Here is an 18,381-nt window from a genome sequence, read left to right as displayed (position 1 = left end):
AATGGTTATGAAGTTATAAACAGTGAGGTCACTCCGTGAGATTTGAAGAGAAACATGCATGCAAAGCTGCTGTAAAAACAACAAACAAATGTGATCCAAGTGATCTGCTCTTCTGTTTACAACATGCAAGAACAGGAATCTTCTTGATTATGTTGCTTAAGCAATTGAGTACTGATATGATGCACGTGCTGTATGTAAATACAGACTACATGATGTAGCAGGGTTAGAAAAAAACAGGAAGAATGTATTTATGATAGCACAGCTGCATGCTGTGCATCATGTCAACACAAAGGAGCTCATCTACAGTTTTTTTTCTCCTACTGCTGCAAGAAAAGCAACAGACTTCAGACTCTGGATGACTTTTTCAGTCATTTTAAAGAAACACAGATCATTCCTTCACTGTTCATAAAACAGTGTTCATAAATCAACCATTTAGGCTTTTTTGATTCAGGTGAATACAAAAGTTGAAAAAGCTGCACATAAGCGAGTAAAACTATTAAACAATGTAAGTGTATGCAGTACAGAACAGAGGGGAGCCTAAATCATCAAACACTAGTTCTTTGAAAACGTGATTATTACTAAAAAGTGCAACAGTCACCGCAAACTAAACTACTGAGCATCACAAACGCGAGTCTCCCTGTGCGTAAAAAAAAACAAACAAACTGCACCACCTGCTACTTTTCCCCCTAGTTTCTCCACCGTATAAACTCACATGTACCTGGTTAGTAGTGTCCGGCGGCAGGTTCTTAATGAGGATTTTCCTCCTGTTGCTCAGCTCCTGGCGAGTTTTGGCCAGCCTCCTCTCGATCTCCTCCGGCTCCAGGTCCGGTAGGTCGCGGAGGCTAATCCCCGACTCGGAGGGTTGAGTTGTCGCCGGAGCTGCCGTCGCGTCCTCATCCTCCGGTTGCCGGCTCTCTGGGCTGTCCATCACAGGGGAAAGTGCGCTATCCCGGGCTAGAGTAGAGTGAATGCTCGGCGGCTGGATGGATGAGGCTGCCGCCATCTTGGGTAGCTGAGGGAAAAGTGCGAAAGGAAAGAGAGAGAGAGAGAGAGAGAGAGAGCAGGTGGGAGGTGTGTCTGCGTGTGTGTCTGTGTGTGTGTGTGTGTGTGTGTGTGTTGGTTAAAGAAACCAGAAGAGGTAAATATGAACGCACAAACCCGAATAAAGTGTAAAAACAATATGACAGGAAGCGATTCAGAGGGTCAAGTACACAATAGTAAGCACCTTAATCGTTTCTTTGAAGAATAGCCTCACCAAATGCTTTCTGAGGTTTAAAGTTGAACAATTATTTTGCTTTATTTTTTTTATTGTTTTATTGGAAGATGTCGCGCAGCTGCTGCAGTAAAAACGCGCGATCCATCCGTGCAGTTATAGGTGGGATATTATAAGCGATCGCTCACTCCGACTCCGGCGGCGTCTCGTTTAGGGACCATCAATAAATTACCGACTGAATGACGCAAAATCAATGTAGTCTTCAACAACCTGATGCTGACTTAGAAATATAAGTAAAAAAAAGATTTTAACAAAATAGACAAAATTACTAATAAAAATTTAGCATACACTGATTGCTACTGTGCAACAAACTTTATTTAATGAAATAAGGTAGAGACTTTTTCCCATTAAAGTGAATAACATTTGCAATTTGTCTGTTTTAAACATGGCAGACCTTTGAGGAAAAAAAAACTATTGTCTTATTTTTCCTCTTGTCAAAATCACAATCACCTTTATTGTCACTGCATGCACAGTGGGAAAAAAATTAGATTGTGCAGCCTCTAAAACAATACCGACGCCCACACACTCAAGCATAAATACTTAAAAGCATCAGAGGTAAAAGGGAATCACAAATTAAGAGCACATATTGTACACAGTTCCACATTGTTGTGATTAAGCACAATTAAAATGATGCAGTCTGGTTTTGCAGCCTGGCGGTGTGGGCTTTGATGTCTCTGTAACGCCTGCCGGATGGGAGCAGGAGGAAAAATAAGGTGGCGTGAGGGGTGTATTTCATCCTACAAAATAATGCTCACTCGGTGGCGGCAGCAGGTCCTGAAAATATCGTCTAGTGAGCAGTTCTTATCATTCATCTGAGGAGTATCTTGTCATTGTCTGTGCAGTAGACATGCCATGCTGTGATGCAATAAGTTACAAATCTCTCAGTGGAGCAATGATAAAAGGCCCCTAGGAGCTCAGCAGAGAGGTTATTTTTCTTGAGTGTCTGTAGAAAATAGAGCCACTGATGTGCTTTTTTAACCATGGCAGTTGTGTCTGCTCCCCATTTGAGATCCACTGTAATATAACGGTCCCCAGAAACAGACTCTACCTTTTAACACCTGATGGTTTGGGAGGAGGGTTTTGTTCTTCAACAATCCCCTTTGTTTTCTCAACATTCAGGGTCAGGTTTTCTATACACCAAATCTGTCAACTTCATCTCTATAGGTGGTCTCATTTTTCCAATGGAGATCGGTCCCACCACAGCTGTCATCATCAAATTGTATTACTGCATTTGAGGGGTGGGTGGAGATACAGGAAATTTGTAGATGCACCACAATGCGCTCACTTCGACAAAAACAACAACTATGGTGATTGTAGCTATTCTTCTCCCTTTTTGACTTGTGTCTGGCAACAGCACCACTAACAGGTCTGGCATATGTACTACAGCATTTTCAGTGGTGTTTTGAAATGAAAACCATTTCATCTCCATGTGGATGTAGCCTAAATGTAGAATTACATACATCATTTTGTGTAATTGATTCAATTTTCAATTACAAATCAGCATGAAGATGTTGAAACACTCTCGTTCCGTGTCAGGCCGTAATTTATTGACAGTCCCTAAATAGGACACCTGGGCACTGAGTGAATGTCACTTATCCAGCCTAAAACTAACTCGGTAGCGCTGGCAATTTTAGTACATTATGCACTTAAATACAGAGGCTGACAGATAAATTACATTACTTGCTTATAGGGGCTGTAGACTGCTCGCATGGTTTTCAGCCTGTTGTGCTGCTGTACCTCATACTATAGACGCGTATTGTTCTTTCAATGTACAGAAACCAATTAAGATTAAGAGTCAGCTCAAAACCATGAAATGTGATTTTAACGCACCTCTTGTTCACAGGAATGTAGTTTATTTCCTTTAACATGTATACTGGGTTGAATTGCAAGGGGTGAATATATTGCACAATTAAACCACGTGTTGAATCTACATAGTGTTTTGTCTTGTTTAAACTGTGTAGGCTAACAGCACGTTTAGACAAATAGTAAATATATGCATAACCTTGTGCATATAGGAACAAAAAGAAACTCTTTTTTTCCATTTTGGTGTTGCAGCCCAATTAAAACATGTCTTCTTTTGGTCAGAGGGAAAGAAAGGCATTCACTGGAGAATATCTCTAAACCGCCAGAGCTTTCCTGTTCCCCATGTGCATAATGTGACCATGAATGGCTGTGTGCCTTCCCTCCTTTCTACCCAAGTCATCCAGTGAATGCCAGCCTAGCAGCCAAGCCTGCCTGCCTGCCTGCCTGCCTGCCCACCGTGGGTGGAAAGCTGCTCCTGGCAAACACAAGGGGAGCAGAGCTCCCTGCCGAGTCCTTACAATGCCTATGTAGCTTCCGCAGGCAGCATGAGTCGCTGACAGACACGCACACACTGTATGCTCACACTCATTGGATGCATTCACACTCATGCAGCCACACAAACATGTCAACAAGCACACATCAACCCACTTAGGAAATATTTAGAGCGCGATTATGCCGAGGCCTGTAAGAGACGGTGAAATCAACCTCCATGTTCTCTCTCTCTCGCCATCTGTGTGGAGTGTTTCTTGGCAGATCGAAGTCCAGACAATCACAGTTGTCAGTGGGTGAAAATGATCTCACATTGCCAAGTGGCTAAACCAGTGTAACTGAATTGCAGTATGTGGACTTTTTTGTATGAATGCCTCAATCAGACTTACACTTATAGCCCACTCTAGAGAGAAAAGGGCAATTTCACCACTGCTAAAGACTGTACATGTCTGAATATATGTCATAAATGTACTGTACATCCTCCTGCAAATCATCATGATGCAATCTGCATATTACATCCAAAAGGCAATGACATGAACTTTAGGATCCACCAGATTAAACTACTTGCAGCTCCTATAAATGATGCATTGATGAAAAGATTAGTTGTCAAATAACAATAGGTAATCTGTGGATTTCATATTTTAAGGTATATTACTGTCATTATTAAAAGAATCGAGAGAAAAAGCTAGAAAAAAAGGAAGAAAAGAACAATAAAGTTATCACAATCTCTGGACCCTTATGACAGGATTCACAATGATGGTAGAATGATTATGTTGCCATTCAAAACATGTCAAACAATGGCATTCTCTATTCACAGCATGGATGCATTAAAAAAACGGCCTGCCTGCAGTCCAAACCTATTACCATTCAAAAGATTTGGTATATGATGCGACAACAAAAAATACTAACGACCAATTCATTTTAAAAACATTAGCCTCTTCCAAAACGGAGCATTGATGCAGCATGATGGTAAACATGACACCAAGCGCTTTGAGACAATTCTGATTGTAAAATGCAGAGACTTTTACAAAACGTTCGCAAAAACAAAAAAAACAAACCCATTTTCACAAATCACAGCTTTTTTGTTCCTATGTAAACCTTGTCATCACCATGTCATATTTAGGCTTTTCACAAAACGTCACAGGTGCTACAAAGCCAAGTGACAAACTTCTCCCCTCCAAGAAACCAAACAGATAAATGCCCCTGAGCATTCATCCTTCATGCGAACCGTGTTCTCTGTCCAACAAACAGAAGTCAGATCTTTCTGCCTACTGACAGATTGGGTGACATGAATCATTGAGCAGTGGCTCTGTGAAAAGACAGAGAGGACTTGCCTGTCACTTGTGCAGGCTGATTTTGGAGATGCATGAATCACTCCACTAAGTGCAGAACAACGTTTTCATGAGAGAATAATTAATTTGTTTTCTCAGTCCCACAGCACACACACACACGTGTGCGTTACACTTATACACATGCGCACATTAAGTCATCCAGCTGCCTGGTTTGGTTACCCCAAACTGCTTTGAAAGCGTTTTTTTTCTTTTTACCTATGTGCACGACAAACCTCGCAATAATAGGCTGTGCTTCACAAACCAAAGGGAGGAAAACAGAGATGTTAGTTGCTTTTCCATCTTAAAAAACACAAGAGCTGTGCTGGTGCTTCAGTGTGTCAGCCAGTGATTCACAGCATTTTGGAGTGGGTGGCAGTAGAGAGGAGAAGAAGAAAGCAGGAAAAACGTTCACCGCTGCTCACTGGGACCAAGAGTGTGAGGGCGTGGGTGGGTAGAGTGGCTGAACAGGCAAAGCAGGCACCTGGGATGAGCTCAGTAGGCGTGAGGATGGGAGGGAAGGGGAGGAGGAGGTATCAGGAGAGGAGGACGGCGGAGGGGGGGGTTTAAACCCTAAATTGTAAAGTGGCTCACATTGTGTGTGGGAGATGATGGAGAGCACTTACACGTGTGCATATATCATATAATATGATTGTGCAATGTGATTATGGATATCTCATTCTGTATTCCTCTCAGGAATGCTTCCTCAGTTTCAGAGCTGATGCCTTCATAAATGATACACAATGCAGAGGTGAGGTTTCCTTTTCTTACAGCATAGTAGACATTAAGGGACATGTGACCTACTAAAAACAGCTGATCTGAACACATAGGGACACTACGCACAAGAGCTCCCTGCCCAATTCATGTCCTAATTACAGCGGTCATACCTCTATGTCAGGAAAGCTGATGCGGTGAGCACGTCAGAATGGAGAAGACCGAGCATGACTGAAGTGCATCCCTCCCTGTTAAGTCCTAGACAGATTTCAAATTCAGAAGATTGTAGTGTAAGATTCATGTTTTGTTGTCACTAGCTGTACACATTTTCTACATTTTAAGTCAAACCTACATGACAGGCTAGAAAGGCGCTGTATGTCGAAGTGACTTCAAGTGCTTTAAATTTGCTTGCTTGCATGCAAGAGTTTAAGATGATCACACTGCTAAGATGTGTTTGGGAAACTGGGACTCTGGATGGCAAAAAAATATGCTGCTAGTGCATGTCTGCTGTACTAGTTGGCAGAACGGAGACTGACTGAAATGACCCGAGGGTGCTTGGACAGAGAGCTCAGTGCTCTAATTCACAGCGTTTCTATGGCAGGAAATGGCAGACAGCTCAAGAGAAAGAGAGAGGAGAGAGAGAGAGAGTAGAGGAGATGCAGTGACAAAGACAGGGCCGTGTAGAGGAGGTATGAATGAATGCAGACAAACTGATAAGGTTTATAGGACATAGTGACAGGCAGACAGAAAGAGATATGGGGGGAGGGGGTGTCTTCAGTCCTCCTGCTGCAATCACCAGTACTGAACTACTTTTCTGCAGTATACTGAGAGTCCAGTCTGTTCCTTTATTTTCACCTCAAGGAGAAACCTTACTGCGCTCTCTTAAAATAGACAAAGATAAAGAACCTATTCAGAAACTCTGTTTATCTTTGCTGCTGTTCATTTAAATTTAAATATCCCAAAAGGAGTGATTAAAGTCTAAACCTTTGCAAATTTAAAAAAAAAAAAACAGCCTGATGTCTAACTCACCGATGTATTTAAAGCCATAGGACAGTGTTCTCATATAAAAGTGAGCATGATCAGCATTCTTGTCCTTGCTGAATTAATTCACAAGAGTAATAAATTCATTGCTTGCTGTTAATTAGTATATGGAAACACTCAGTACTTGGTTAATCATGCTATTCTGTGGTGTAGTCATCTAGTATATTTAATTTAAAATGTATATTTTGTGCAAAATAATGGATTTCTTTCATTTATAAACAAGGCAATAGGTGGGATCATGTGACGTAATCTGGCCTTACAGCAACTTTAACCCACACAGGGTGATAAAGGCCTATTATTAACCTGTTAAATGTGGATTAAAGAATAACTCATGGTACATTATCCCTTACATAAGGTATAGCAGCAAACAGCATATTCTACTATTAAATGTGTTTTTTTTCAACCTTGCTGTGGGAGTTAAATCTGTGAAGTAACCTTACATAATAATAAATATCGGTGCTTATAAAGTCAGATTGCAACAAGGAACGATGAGCGTCCAGTCAGACCGATAACTAAAAAAAAGAAACACACAAAAGCATCAACCTACATTCCGTTCTCTCCCCCAAAACCAAAGTAGCCTTTTGTAATATTGTGTCAGAACCATGTTGCCTCTCCATCTGTGGTCACCGTCCCTGGCTGGGAACACCATATGTACAGAAAAGGCCTCATAAATAACTGATTGGGTCTTCCAGACAGTACCACCATTCTTCCTCCAGCCACAAATGGCTTGACCTACGACCAACAGCATGAAACACACTGCACTTTGGGAGTGAAGTGCAACTTTACTAGGAAATGCCACAAAAAAAAAGACTTGGAACTCAAACAGAGAGCGCAAAAAGGATTTAGATGTAGCAAAAACCTGTGATGTTCTCTTACTACAGAAGCCACAAACCTCCTGTCTTCTTGATAGAAAACATGATTTATGGATTTCTTTTCTCACCTCGTGATGAAATTATTCTGCATCTGCAGATTTATGCATATCTAATTTTCTTACTATTTAATTAGACTTCTAACAGGGTGAAGACTGGTATCCATGTATCTTCATCCATGTCTCTCCACTACTGGGCCAGACAACTATGCCAGTTTCACAAAGCAGCCGGCAGTTCTGCATGTCATTAAAACACTACCATCCAAACAAGGCCAAATAGCCTCTAAAGAGCACCTTTTTGGAGTGGAGGTGTCCTAAATGTCCCTGCATGAACCAGAGGGAATAATGCAGGCTGGAAAAGCTTTAGCCATCAGTGAGCGTGAACACTGGGCCAGGTGATGAGACAACACAGACACGCATGAACACAAAATCCCCCTGCAGATAATCTCCCTGGCTTACTGCATGCATGGCTGTCTGTGGGCGTCCTGTTCTATGACCTCTCACAAAATGGCTTTACTGATAATTGAAAAGCACAATTGGCAAAATCTAGAGTAAGACATTATATATTTTCTATTGACTACATGGATTCTATTCTATTCTACTACATGGACATTTTATTATCTGAAGACCTTTCCTGTGGCTATTTGGCCTAAGCAGCACTGCATCTTTATGCCAATTGTGTACAAGTCTGATTTGCACCACCAGTCCAAAACATATGCAGGTGTAGGCTTGTATGAGAATCCACACATTGTTTTATCTGGGCTCTTCATCAGATGAGATATAGTGTACTCCAATTCAAATGTGTTATTTCAAGTTTCAAGTTTTGAGCCACTTTACATGTAGTCAACAGGAGTTATTAAGTCAATGCTCAAATAGGATGTTTGAAGGTAACCAGCTTTTTAATTAATAAGTCTACTCTGTCTCACTTATATCCAATGCTATGCTCTTCAAATACATGAGTCTGCACTTGACCTAATATAAACAAATCAAGACTACACACCACAATAATAACCAATGTGGGAAAAAGACCATATGAAACCACAACAGGTAACCACACTTTTAAGAATTGATTAAGCATGTAGCATGAACCCAGCCTCACTTTAAGTAGAATCATTCGACCAGAGGGAGATTTATAATAGTAGTCGTCCCTAAAATACCGTTGCACATTAAAGCATTTAACCTCCCAATGCAAATTTGGTTTGTTAGGAAAACGTTTTAATTTGGTGATGCTTCCCGGTCGCTTACTCTTATTGGCTAATGCAGGTGTTGCGCCATATTCATCATATTGACGCAGTATAATGTAGGAATATTTGGACAAATAACTGTTAAGGATATTGTTTTCAGATTATCAGTTTCCCTCTATTATAGTTCATGATTTTATTTAAGCTATAACTTGGTTTCTGTTTTCCAGCTTCTCATAGAAATAAAAAAATATTCAACACAATTATGCCTCTTGAACAATATTGGCAACTGTAAATGGATCAAGCATCACCTGTTGCACCCAAATTGGTTTCAAGTTCAGTGTCAGACCTATCATCTCAGTTCAGGGCTTCAGGATCCCAATGGGGTCAGAGCCAAGTACTCCTATGAGTGTAAAACTGTTGGTGAGGAAGGATGCATAAGGTGGATCCTTCACGGCCCAACTCCACAACGTAAACATTAACACCTGTAAGGCCCGACCTATGAAGGACTCACCTGCGTCCACCGAGGACAGAATTTCGTAGACAGGGTCTCCTGAAAGATACAGCCTCCAAGTTGAGACACAGCTTCTGTATTTCTTCAAGCCTTCAACAAGCCAAAAAACAGAAAGACAGAGAGAGTAGACCTTTAATTGGCGCTACTGCTAACACGTCTCAAAATGGCGACACAAAGGCGCGTTTGAACTTACAGCCACTAGCCTTCCACACGTTAACACGCTCACATTGTTATTAATACAAAGTAAGTTTACACACAGTAAGTAAGTCTTTTAGACGACCCTGAACGGTGTTTATGGACTTCCGTAAACAATTACAGTGCTAGCTGTAGCTTGTCCTTGGCTTAAACAAGCGCAAAACACAACTGTACAAACAGATAAACAAAGAGTACAGACAAAAGACCACAAACTCACCACATAGTAAGGTGTTGTTTGCCAAGTTTTAAAACAACTTTTGAAGAAAAAAAAGTTTTAAATGATTTCCTTGAGGGAAAAAATTAAAGTTCCTGTTTGCCTCCTGGCTCCCGTACACCGGCAGCGAGTGAGTGAGGTCCTTAAAGGGGAAGCATCTCTACCGCTTCTTAAAGGCATGTTTTTATTGTCCTCCAAAATTATTAATAAACATTTTTTGCACTACTTTTTTATGTTTTGTACATTACGTTCATCGTGTAGTCATGCAACATCAACTTAAAGCCGGGATAATCATGTTTAAAAATAATGTTTCTGCTTCACACCTGCTTTAGCAGCAACAATTAGTGGGTTGAGTTGCATTGTGGGTAATGTATGCACCACATTTCTCTTATATTTGTGTTGTCTGTATTTTGAAATCTATGTTCCACATGATATTTATTTATTCAAGTGCACATTAAAAACTACGACAAACATTTTTAAGTGTAAAATGGACTTTATCACATTCACATTGCAATAAATCTCAATTTGATAACTTTATATGATACATGAGTGGGGGTTGATGTACACATGTTCCTTCAGTACATTTAATTGCAATTCAGAGTGTTTTGTATACACACACACACATATATAGTTGTTTACAACAGCTGTTAAATACTGTTTATGGGCTCTTCAGGAAAAAAAACAAAAGCTTTGAATGCTGAACTCAATTTTAAAAAGCTCCAACACACGCATACACGTAAATATATATATATTGAAAAGACTGCATTTGATCTAAAGTTCACTTTTGAAATGCTACAAGAACCAAAGTGACGTACCATTAAAAACAGGACTTTTGTGTGTTATGAATTACCGCAGGTGAATACATCTGAGTTCACGCAGTAGAATATCTTTCCCACGGCTTCATGTGACGACCATGAATGCGTACTATAACAGTATGTCTTAATGTTTCTGTTTAATCAGAGTTGTCAAATTATTTCACACTTGTGCTGATGAAGGTTTAATGAGCTCTCACGTTGAACGTGCAAATGTAAACATTCCAAACACCCTAAAATGAATGTGGCTGACATTCTTAAGTAGCAACACAATGGTAGCGAAAGCCTACTCCACTAACAGGGGCTGTTGTTCTGGTGATTATTCAATGAGGTGGTGTAGTACTGTTATTTAAAAAAAAAAAAAACTAAAATGAGGAGATAAGTTTTCTTTTGAAGACACACACAAAAACTAGAATGTCTGTCAATCATAAAAGTGTGTATTAATTGTTTCCAAGTACGGACTTCCATCCAATATGGACCTAAAAAAAATGTAACCTAAATAGAAAACATCCAAGGCATCAAAAATATAGTGAGACACCATGAACGGACAATTCAATATCAACCCAAATATCTGAGCATCATTTGAAGCATACATCATGTCTTACTAAAATTTCGAAAACAAAATGGAGTGTACAGGACAATAATAACTATTTGTGATTCTGTATTTACACATCATCATCATCATAATGACTCTCTGAAGAACAATAGACATTTTTTAGCACCCAGAAAATAAAAGGATGCCACACTGATGTGCAGTTTAACACTCAAACCCACCAAGCACAGATCGGCTGAAGTGACTCTTCATCAGAATAAAAATAAGTGGATTTATCAATCATAATCATCTCGCCTATAATTCTCTAATACTATGTTGAAAAATAATGCATTCAATGAAAATGTTTCAGCTGAATCAAACTCTTTCACACACACACACACACACTCTCTCTCTCTCTCACACACACACACACACACACCAGTTAAACCAGACATGTAAAAAATACATTTTTTGAGTGGTTAACCACAGAGGAGCCGACAGATGCGTGTAACCTCTGTACAACAGCAGCATCTCTTTCACTCTGTGATGAGACTCCATCTTGGCCATCACTGGAAAACCAGCAGACAACCCTTAACATACATATCAGCTTGGCCTCAGAGGCAATAGGTTGCAGTAAAAAAAAAAAAAAAAACAGGGCAAAAACACAACTAATATTCTGTACTTCCTGGACATCACTTGGTGTCTGTGAATCTCTCATGATCTCAGTGAGGGTCCCCCCATTATCCTCACGCACACTCACAAAATGCAGCCAGCAGTGAGTAAAGCCAAGAATGTTTTGCTGGTGATTAGTCTTCCTTTTTCTTTTTCATCCGCTGATGAAAGAGGCAGCATCCTGATAGGAGTCCACAATATAACTCCCCAAGGCTTTAACATGTCGCAGGCAGAAAATAATCAAGCAGAGATTTCTGTGGAAAATGTGCTACATGTCACACAGGATGTGATTAAGGCTCATTGTTTTCATTTTCTGAATATTCATTGAAAAAATACCTGCATTTTTTGAGAGAGAAAGCAAAAAAGTGACATCAGGTCTCAGCCTTACCATTAAAACCTCTTAGATGTGTACATTAAAGTGACATTCTTCATGATGAATTACATTACTGGTATGTTTACTGTCGCAATTAAAGGTAAAAGTAATGTTGTACTGGTCGACATTATACTGTAAATAAACACCGATTGGCATAACGAGGCATAGTCCTGCCTCATCCAGGGGGGCCATATTGAATTTTATTTAGGATATTAAATTGTCAATGGTCAATGGTGAGATATGTGACCTGAATGACATATATGGTCCACCATGTAGTGCAGCACGACTCTATCCTGGGAGGTGACTCTAACGTTTCTTCTCTCCTTACAAGGTAAAATGACGGGAGCATGTTGGTAACTATAAAATCAATGGTAAACCATATAAGTAAATATGAATACCTCTGGCCAAAGCAGACTTTATGACAGGAGTGTTGCATTATGTCACAACAAGTGTACCTAATATCTGACAATAGAGTGTGTATAGTGGCAAATTGGATCCTATGGGGGAAGAAGACAAAGACAAAAAGTACAATTTCAAAGAAAATGGAAATGATTGGCTGATTATACATCCCTCAGTCTGATAAAACAAAAATAATCACATGCTCCGTTGTGTTATTGATGTTTTTAAAATTCAAATTAAACAACAATTCACAGATGTTTTGATGGAAAAAAGAAAAAAAAAAAGAAAAAGTGAAAATAATGAGCCTTACATAGGATGCACTGGTTATGTGAAATGGGCCGGTACGCCTCTAATATTCTGGCTGCTGTGAGGTTTTTTATTAGCAGCAGCTGCTCTCTTATCTGTCTTGAAAATCTACCTCTTTAATAAATAGTAGAAAAATAATATTTTCCTCTTTAAAGTGTTTTTTTTATGTGAATCATTGAAGCTTTTTTTTCCTACTTTGAAGTTCCAACACATTCATAAAAATGTCCAGATAATTTCCCAAAGCAGAATCCACCCCTTAGAGATGACAGAAGCCACATTGGAATCCTACTAGATCCAGTTATTTGTTGAAAATAAAGAATTTTCACACCAACAGAGATGCCACACAGTTTTGTAAAGGAGTGCTCCGTTCTCATCGCAGGGAAACAACCTACATTATATGTGGATTTTGGGAAGGAGCCCCGGTCACATGGAGTCCCGTGTCAGGCTTCAGGTTTAATGCAATTATCCACTGGTCCTGTAGAATGATGAAAAACGAAGGTATTTCCTCCCTTGAGGCTTTTAGATCCACTAGTGGCCTGTCCTCAATGAAGGTGGATGAATGGGCTCAAACAGCATTTTGTTTTTTGCTCTGAGTGGCAAATTAGTTCAGAAAAAAAAAATTCATTTGGTAATATGTATTGGCCCAGGGCTGGTGTGTGTGTGTGTGTGTGTGTGTGTGTGTAAACCAGCCAGATTTTATATTGGGTTCAATAAAAAGGGGCTGAGATTGAGAAATTGGCATAATGAGACCATGAAGCATCATCCATCCAGGGCAACAACAAAAAAATAGTCCCAGCAGCCAAATGACACTATGGGTCCAGCTGTGGTGTCTCCATCCATCCATCCATCTAATCTGACAGTACCCACTGTGTGCCGTCTAATTTAGCACAAATGTTTTTAAAAATAGTCTTTAAAAAAATAAAAACAGTTCCATCCCCTTGCTGGAGAGGGCGAATGCAGCTGGAAGGATCAGCACTCTGCGTCCACACTGTGCACGGTCACTGCGGCCTGCAGGTGGTGCGTATGCGTGTGCAACGGGTGGTGGTGTGTGTGCGTGTGTCGGTAAGGGTGGAACTTGTGGCTGAGCAAGGCGGCCGTCTGCGGAGGCGTGTCCAGGTCTAGGTCGTCGTCATGGTTACCGACGTCAACACCGGCCGAGAGAGGGTCGTTGTTTCCAGGTGGGTTCTCGCTGTCCTCCTGTGGACTCATGGTGCTGTAGCCTAAGGAAACATGCAGAGGTTTAGGATTGTTACATGTAAAACTGAACACTGGTGGTTATTTATTATATTTAAATGCAAATGAGCTTCTACTTTTCCGCCCCATTACCAAAGAGGGCTACACCTTTTCCAAACATATCGTTATTACATCCTGATTAAAACTGGGAACAACAAACTGGGGTGACATCATATTATGACATCATAAGGGGGCCGCAAACTGCACGGCACCACAAAACGGACTGTTTTGGATGAAGGGAAATATTTACAGTACATTTGTACCAGTTAGGTCTGTCAGTCATTGACTTGACTGAACAGAAACGGTAAAACCACCATAAAAGCAACAAATGATGCAGTCATAGACATTCAACACAGAGACATTGATGTGAGCACACAGTAAGTCCCCCAGGTTTCTGAAAGCAGAACAAGCTATCTGATGGCACATGATCAAATAAACATCCCCTCAGGACATTTTCACTGCTTATGTTTTCAGCTTCTATTTGTCCAAAAAAAAAAAGCATCATACATATTCATGATGGCTTTCCTAAACATCTTGCACATACGTTCAGCCTGAGGAGACAGAAACAGAAGCCAAAATGGCAGCTAGGAGTAAATGGAGCAGTGGGATGGTAGAAGTGCTGTCATAAAGGAAAGAGATTACTGGGTCAGAGATTCAATACATAAAAGAACAAAACATTGTTTTACATTTGATGAATATGAACTTATATATATGACCTGTCATTTTCTACAGTCATGATTCTGGTAAAGTGTGATTTCTTTTTACAGCAGTCAATCTAGAGAAAAAAAAACTTCATTCCTTTCTCTCTATCTTTTTCAGCTTTAGAAGAGACACCAGCAACATGCTGCATGATGGAACGTAGATCTGTTATTACTGTCCCTGCGAGCCTGATTGCCTCTATGATTATATTTATAGAAAAATCACTGTCATTTTGGATGATGAAACATTAAACCTCCAGAGAGACTGAACCAAATGATTTGTGAGCATGTGTGTGTGTGTGTGTGTGTGTGTATCTGTGTGTCTATGGCAGCAGGATGGAAGTGTGCATGGCCCCCGTGTGATATTTATCTCCTAGGAACATTTTCTATACAACAAAAAAACGAGTTTTTTAGCCCATCTGATCCTTCAGTAATCCTTTGGAGGCTTTGAGAGTAATAATTTCTTACAGAATTGTAAAATACCGGCTATCGCCGAACAACTAAAATTCGTGCTAAAGTGAAGGATCTAACAGTCTCCAGTCATGCTGTGTTATTAGCGAAATGGTGTCATTAGACCATTTTTTATTTACCATTTTACTTTAGCTCTAATTAGAACTAAGGAAACACAGAGACTGAATGAACTTCATTGGTTTTCTCCACAAATCCCTCACTAGATTGAAGCCTCCTCGCACATTTCCTTCCCTGATCCTCCAAAGATTAACAGGATTTTGATAAGTATTGTCAGAAAGCTGACAAAGAAAATAAGAACCAGAAGACAAGTAGAGAGAGAAGGAGAGAGGAAGTGAGGGATTAAAAAAAAGAGGGGGGGAAGGATGAGGACTTCAAAGAATTTCCCAACATGGAAGGTGTGCACACTTTATCCCTGTTTTGCCAAAAGCAAGAGCTCAGCAGGAGCTTCAGGTACATAAACCTGCTGCTCACTGTCCTGTCAAAGATTTTCAGCTGCGCCTAGTGAGGAAAATTAAATCCACCTAAATGTCAAGAGATGAAGAGAGAAAGGGTAAATGACCATGTTATTGCACCCTGGAGACAGACTCCGAATGAGCCTGAAATGTCTTTAAAAGGGCCTTGAAGCAGTACGGTTAAATCCTGGAAACAAGTCAGTGAGATACTGGAGGACAAACTGACTAAACCATCAGTGATGTCTTAGCCGCTAATTAGCTTAGCTTTGTTCAAGAAAACCTCCTAACAAACAGCTGTTTGTCAAATACGCACAGAAATCTAAGTGTAAAAACGTACATTTGGTCTGTGTCAGGCTTTGGGTTTTTCCTTGATGTAGCGCACGCAAGCGGGCCAACAGCTCTGTTACTTTGAAGGCAAAACTGATAACACGTGGGCGTCACACAAAATACCTTTCAAATATAATAATATCTCTGTGGATATCAATTATTGTGTATACATACACTCTAAAATGACAGGGTATGTGGATTAAAGTTGGAGATTATAGGATTCATTTTGAAAGTGGTGGTTCCAGCCGCTGCCTGCGAGCTAATATTGCAGCTGTGTGCGTCACTCACTTCATAGATTTAATGCTCTGATGTTTTGCATGTAGCCTGTGTGTATATATGTGTGTGTGTGTGTGTGTGTATTGCACCCTTCAGCGGTATGAGTGAATAGTTGTAGGAGGGCACTTTTGACCGAACAGAGAGGAGCAGCAACTTTGAAGCGTCAACTTAGTAATGAATTTGATTTAATCCCTGGCGGACTAACACCCCCTCTCTCTCCGACCCCGTCCTCTTGCCCTTGCATTTCACTTATTTTCTCTACTTTCGTCATTTTTGCAACTCTCCCCCTCCCCACTTGTCCTCTGTTTTTTTCCGTTTTGCAACCTCTCCTGTTGTATAACATATGACAGTCTTTTCTGTTCAATTATCGACACTGCTCTCTTAGTAACCCCCTCTAAATGGAGTTTTTCTCTCTTTTTAAACAACGGGTGGAAAATAAGTTGTCCTTCATGAATGATAATGACAATGCTTCCTCAAGAGATCCTTTCAAAAAAGTTTATAGAAGCAAAGAAAAACATGAGACTCTCATCTGGCTGATAAAACCGCTTTCCTCATGTAGCCGCCGAGCGCGTACCTCCTGTCTTTGTTTCATTTCAGCCCACTCTCTTCTCTTCATATTCATGCTTGTTCTTTCTAACATTATCAGTTACGCAACAAGTAAAAGAGATGCTCATTGCCAGGAAGTGGAGTGATGCTACATGTAGGAGGTAAGAGCCCATGTGGGTGAAACTGTCCATCCACACACGCATCCGCATCCAGGCTACAAAACAGTGAGCAAACTCTTTCAGAGCTGGAGATGAGAGGAAGCAACTTTCCCACTTGTGATGTAATGAAAAGAACAAGCCAGAAGCTGAACCTCTGCCAAAGAACTGAGAGCTCCAAATATTGCTGCTGACAGTGTTACAGATTATGTGCAATAATGCAAATTCACCCCAAAAGTGGTGTTTTTCTTAGTCACTGTGGTGGTTGTTTAGGAAATCCATCAAGGACATTTATCTGACAATGTTCAGCTGTTTTGTTTGTTTGTTTGTTTGTGTGTGTGTGTGTGTGTGTGTGGGGGGGGGGGGGGGGGGGGGATCCTGAGGTCCCAGGTGGGATCTGTAATGCCTTTTCCCTGGTGGTCAAATTAAAAAAAAAGAAACGCCCACCTCCTAATCAGGGTTGTTGAAACTGGTTTTATATTAATTACTAATGAGTCTTTCTTAAATCTGAATCCACATTTTCATGTCAAAATCAGATAGAACTGCAGCTAAGCAAGGGATTTCAGTGGTTCATTAAGTAGGCGGTTCTTCAAAAACCACTTTAGAAAGTGGTCTTAATCACTATGACAGATCAAATCCATGAATGTGAACACGTGTGACTTCTTACCGTGGTCACTCTCTGTCCCGGATCGGCCCCAGTACCTCCGTCTCCGCTCAGGAGTGTGAGTGTGTCGCTCGATCACTGCTGCTATAAATCTGGTATTACTGACTGAAAGTGAACAGAGGACACAGGTCAACAAAAAGCCTTTTGTGACACAGTAAATACTTCATAAATGTTTTAGGAACACGGTGAAAATCAATGAGATATTGAAGAGAACTCACTGATTCCTCTGTCCTCATGACTGTCCTCATCCCTCTCATCTCTCTCATTCTCAAGGTTGGACATTCTCACTGACATTTCTGGAAACAACATGGAAGAAATAAATGCTGTGACGTGCACACTGAGCAAGAAAAGCAGGAAACATATGTTATCAAAAGAGAGAGAGGGCTCCTTAAACACACACAGTGGGCCGTGTTTCTAACCCTGCCGAGCATATTCAGGCTGATTTGATCGTGCGTGCACCGACACTCAAGGCTGAGTGCTGGAACTTTATGAGCCAATCGCTCAGTCTAAATGCCTTTCGATAATGTTGCCACACTCTCCTCCATCTATTCCAAGTTGTTTACCAAACTATCAAACTGAAAGTGACGCGGACCGAAGACTTTTAACGAGGTTGTAATCGTGTTTGATGTTTTTGTCAATACTGTTGAGTAATTACACAAATCACGCAGCAGCAGCCGCCGCTGCTGAGTTGTTGCTAATGTCACCTGTATAGCTCCAACAGCACTTGCCACATTGCTTGTTAATCATGCTGCTTTAAAAACAGGTCCGTTTTTGAAAGTAAAAATGATAAAATCACACAGTAGAAATACTCACTACAGCCAGTACAAGTACCTAAGTGTAAAAAA

The 18,381-nt window shown here is 40.5% G+C and overlaps 2 protein-coding genes across 2 annotated transcripts in view; both read right to left on the bottom strand.

The window, feature by feature from the left end:
• The window catches only part of raver2 (ribonucleoprotein, PTB-binding 2), a 69,337-nt gene extending 68,328 nt beyond the window's left edge, over nt 1-1,009 (bottom strand). Inside the window, exon 1 of the mRNA XM_028404663.1 lies at nt 719-1,009. Within this exon, the coding sequence (XP_028260464.1) occupies nt 719-1,003 (285 nt within the window). The 5' untranslated portion in view covers nt 1,004-1,009. The remainder of the gene's footprint in view (nt 1-718) is intronic.
• Nucleotides 1,010-10,093: 9,084 nt separating this feature from the next.
• Nucleotides 10,094-18,381, bottom strand: part of cachd1 (cache domain containing 1) — a 74,348-nt gene continuing 66,060 nt past the window's right edge. The window contains exons 25-27 of the mRNA XM_028404493.1: nt 17,755-17,832; nt 17,540-17,641; nt 10,094-13,934 (exon numbers count right to left, since the gene is read on the bottom strand). Coding sequence (XP_028260294.1) covers nt 13,684-13,934; nt 17,540-17,641; nt 17,755-17,832 — 431 coding nt within the window. The 3' untranslated portion in view covers nt 10,094-13,683. The remainder of the gene's footprint in view (nt 13,935-17,539; nt 17,642-17,754; nt 17,833-18,381) is intronic.

This window comes from Parambassis ranga, chromosome 4, assembly GCF_900634625.1.
Source record: "Parambassis ranga chromosome 4, fParRan2.1, whole genome shotgun sequence".
Taxonomy (NCBI): domain Eukaryota; kingdom Metazoa; phylum Chordata; class Actinopteri; family Ambassidae; genus Parambassis; species Parambassis ranga.
The sequence above is the reverse complement of the archived record's forward strand: the minus strand, read 5'-3'. Positions and strand labels throughout refer to the sequence as shown.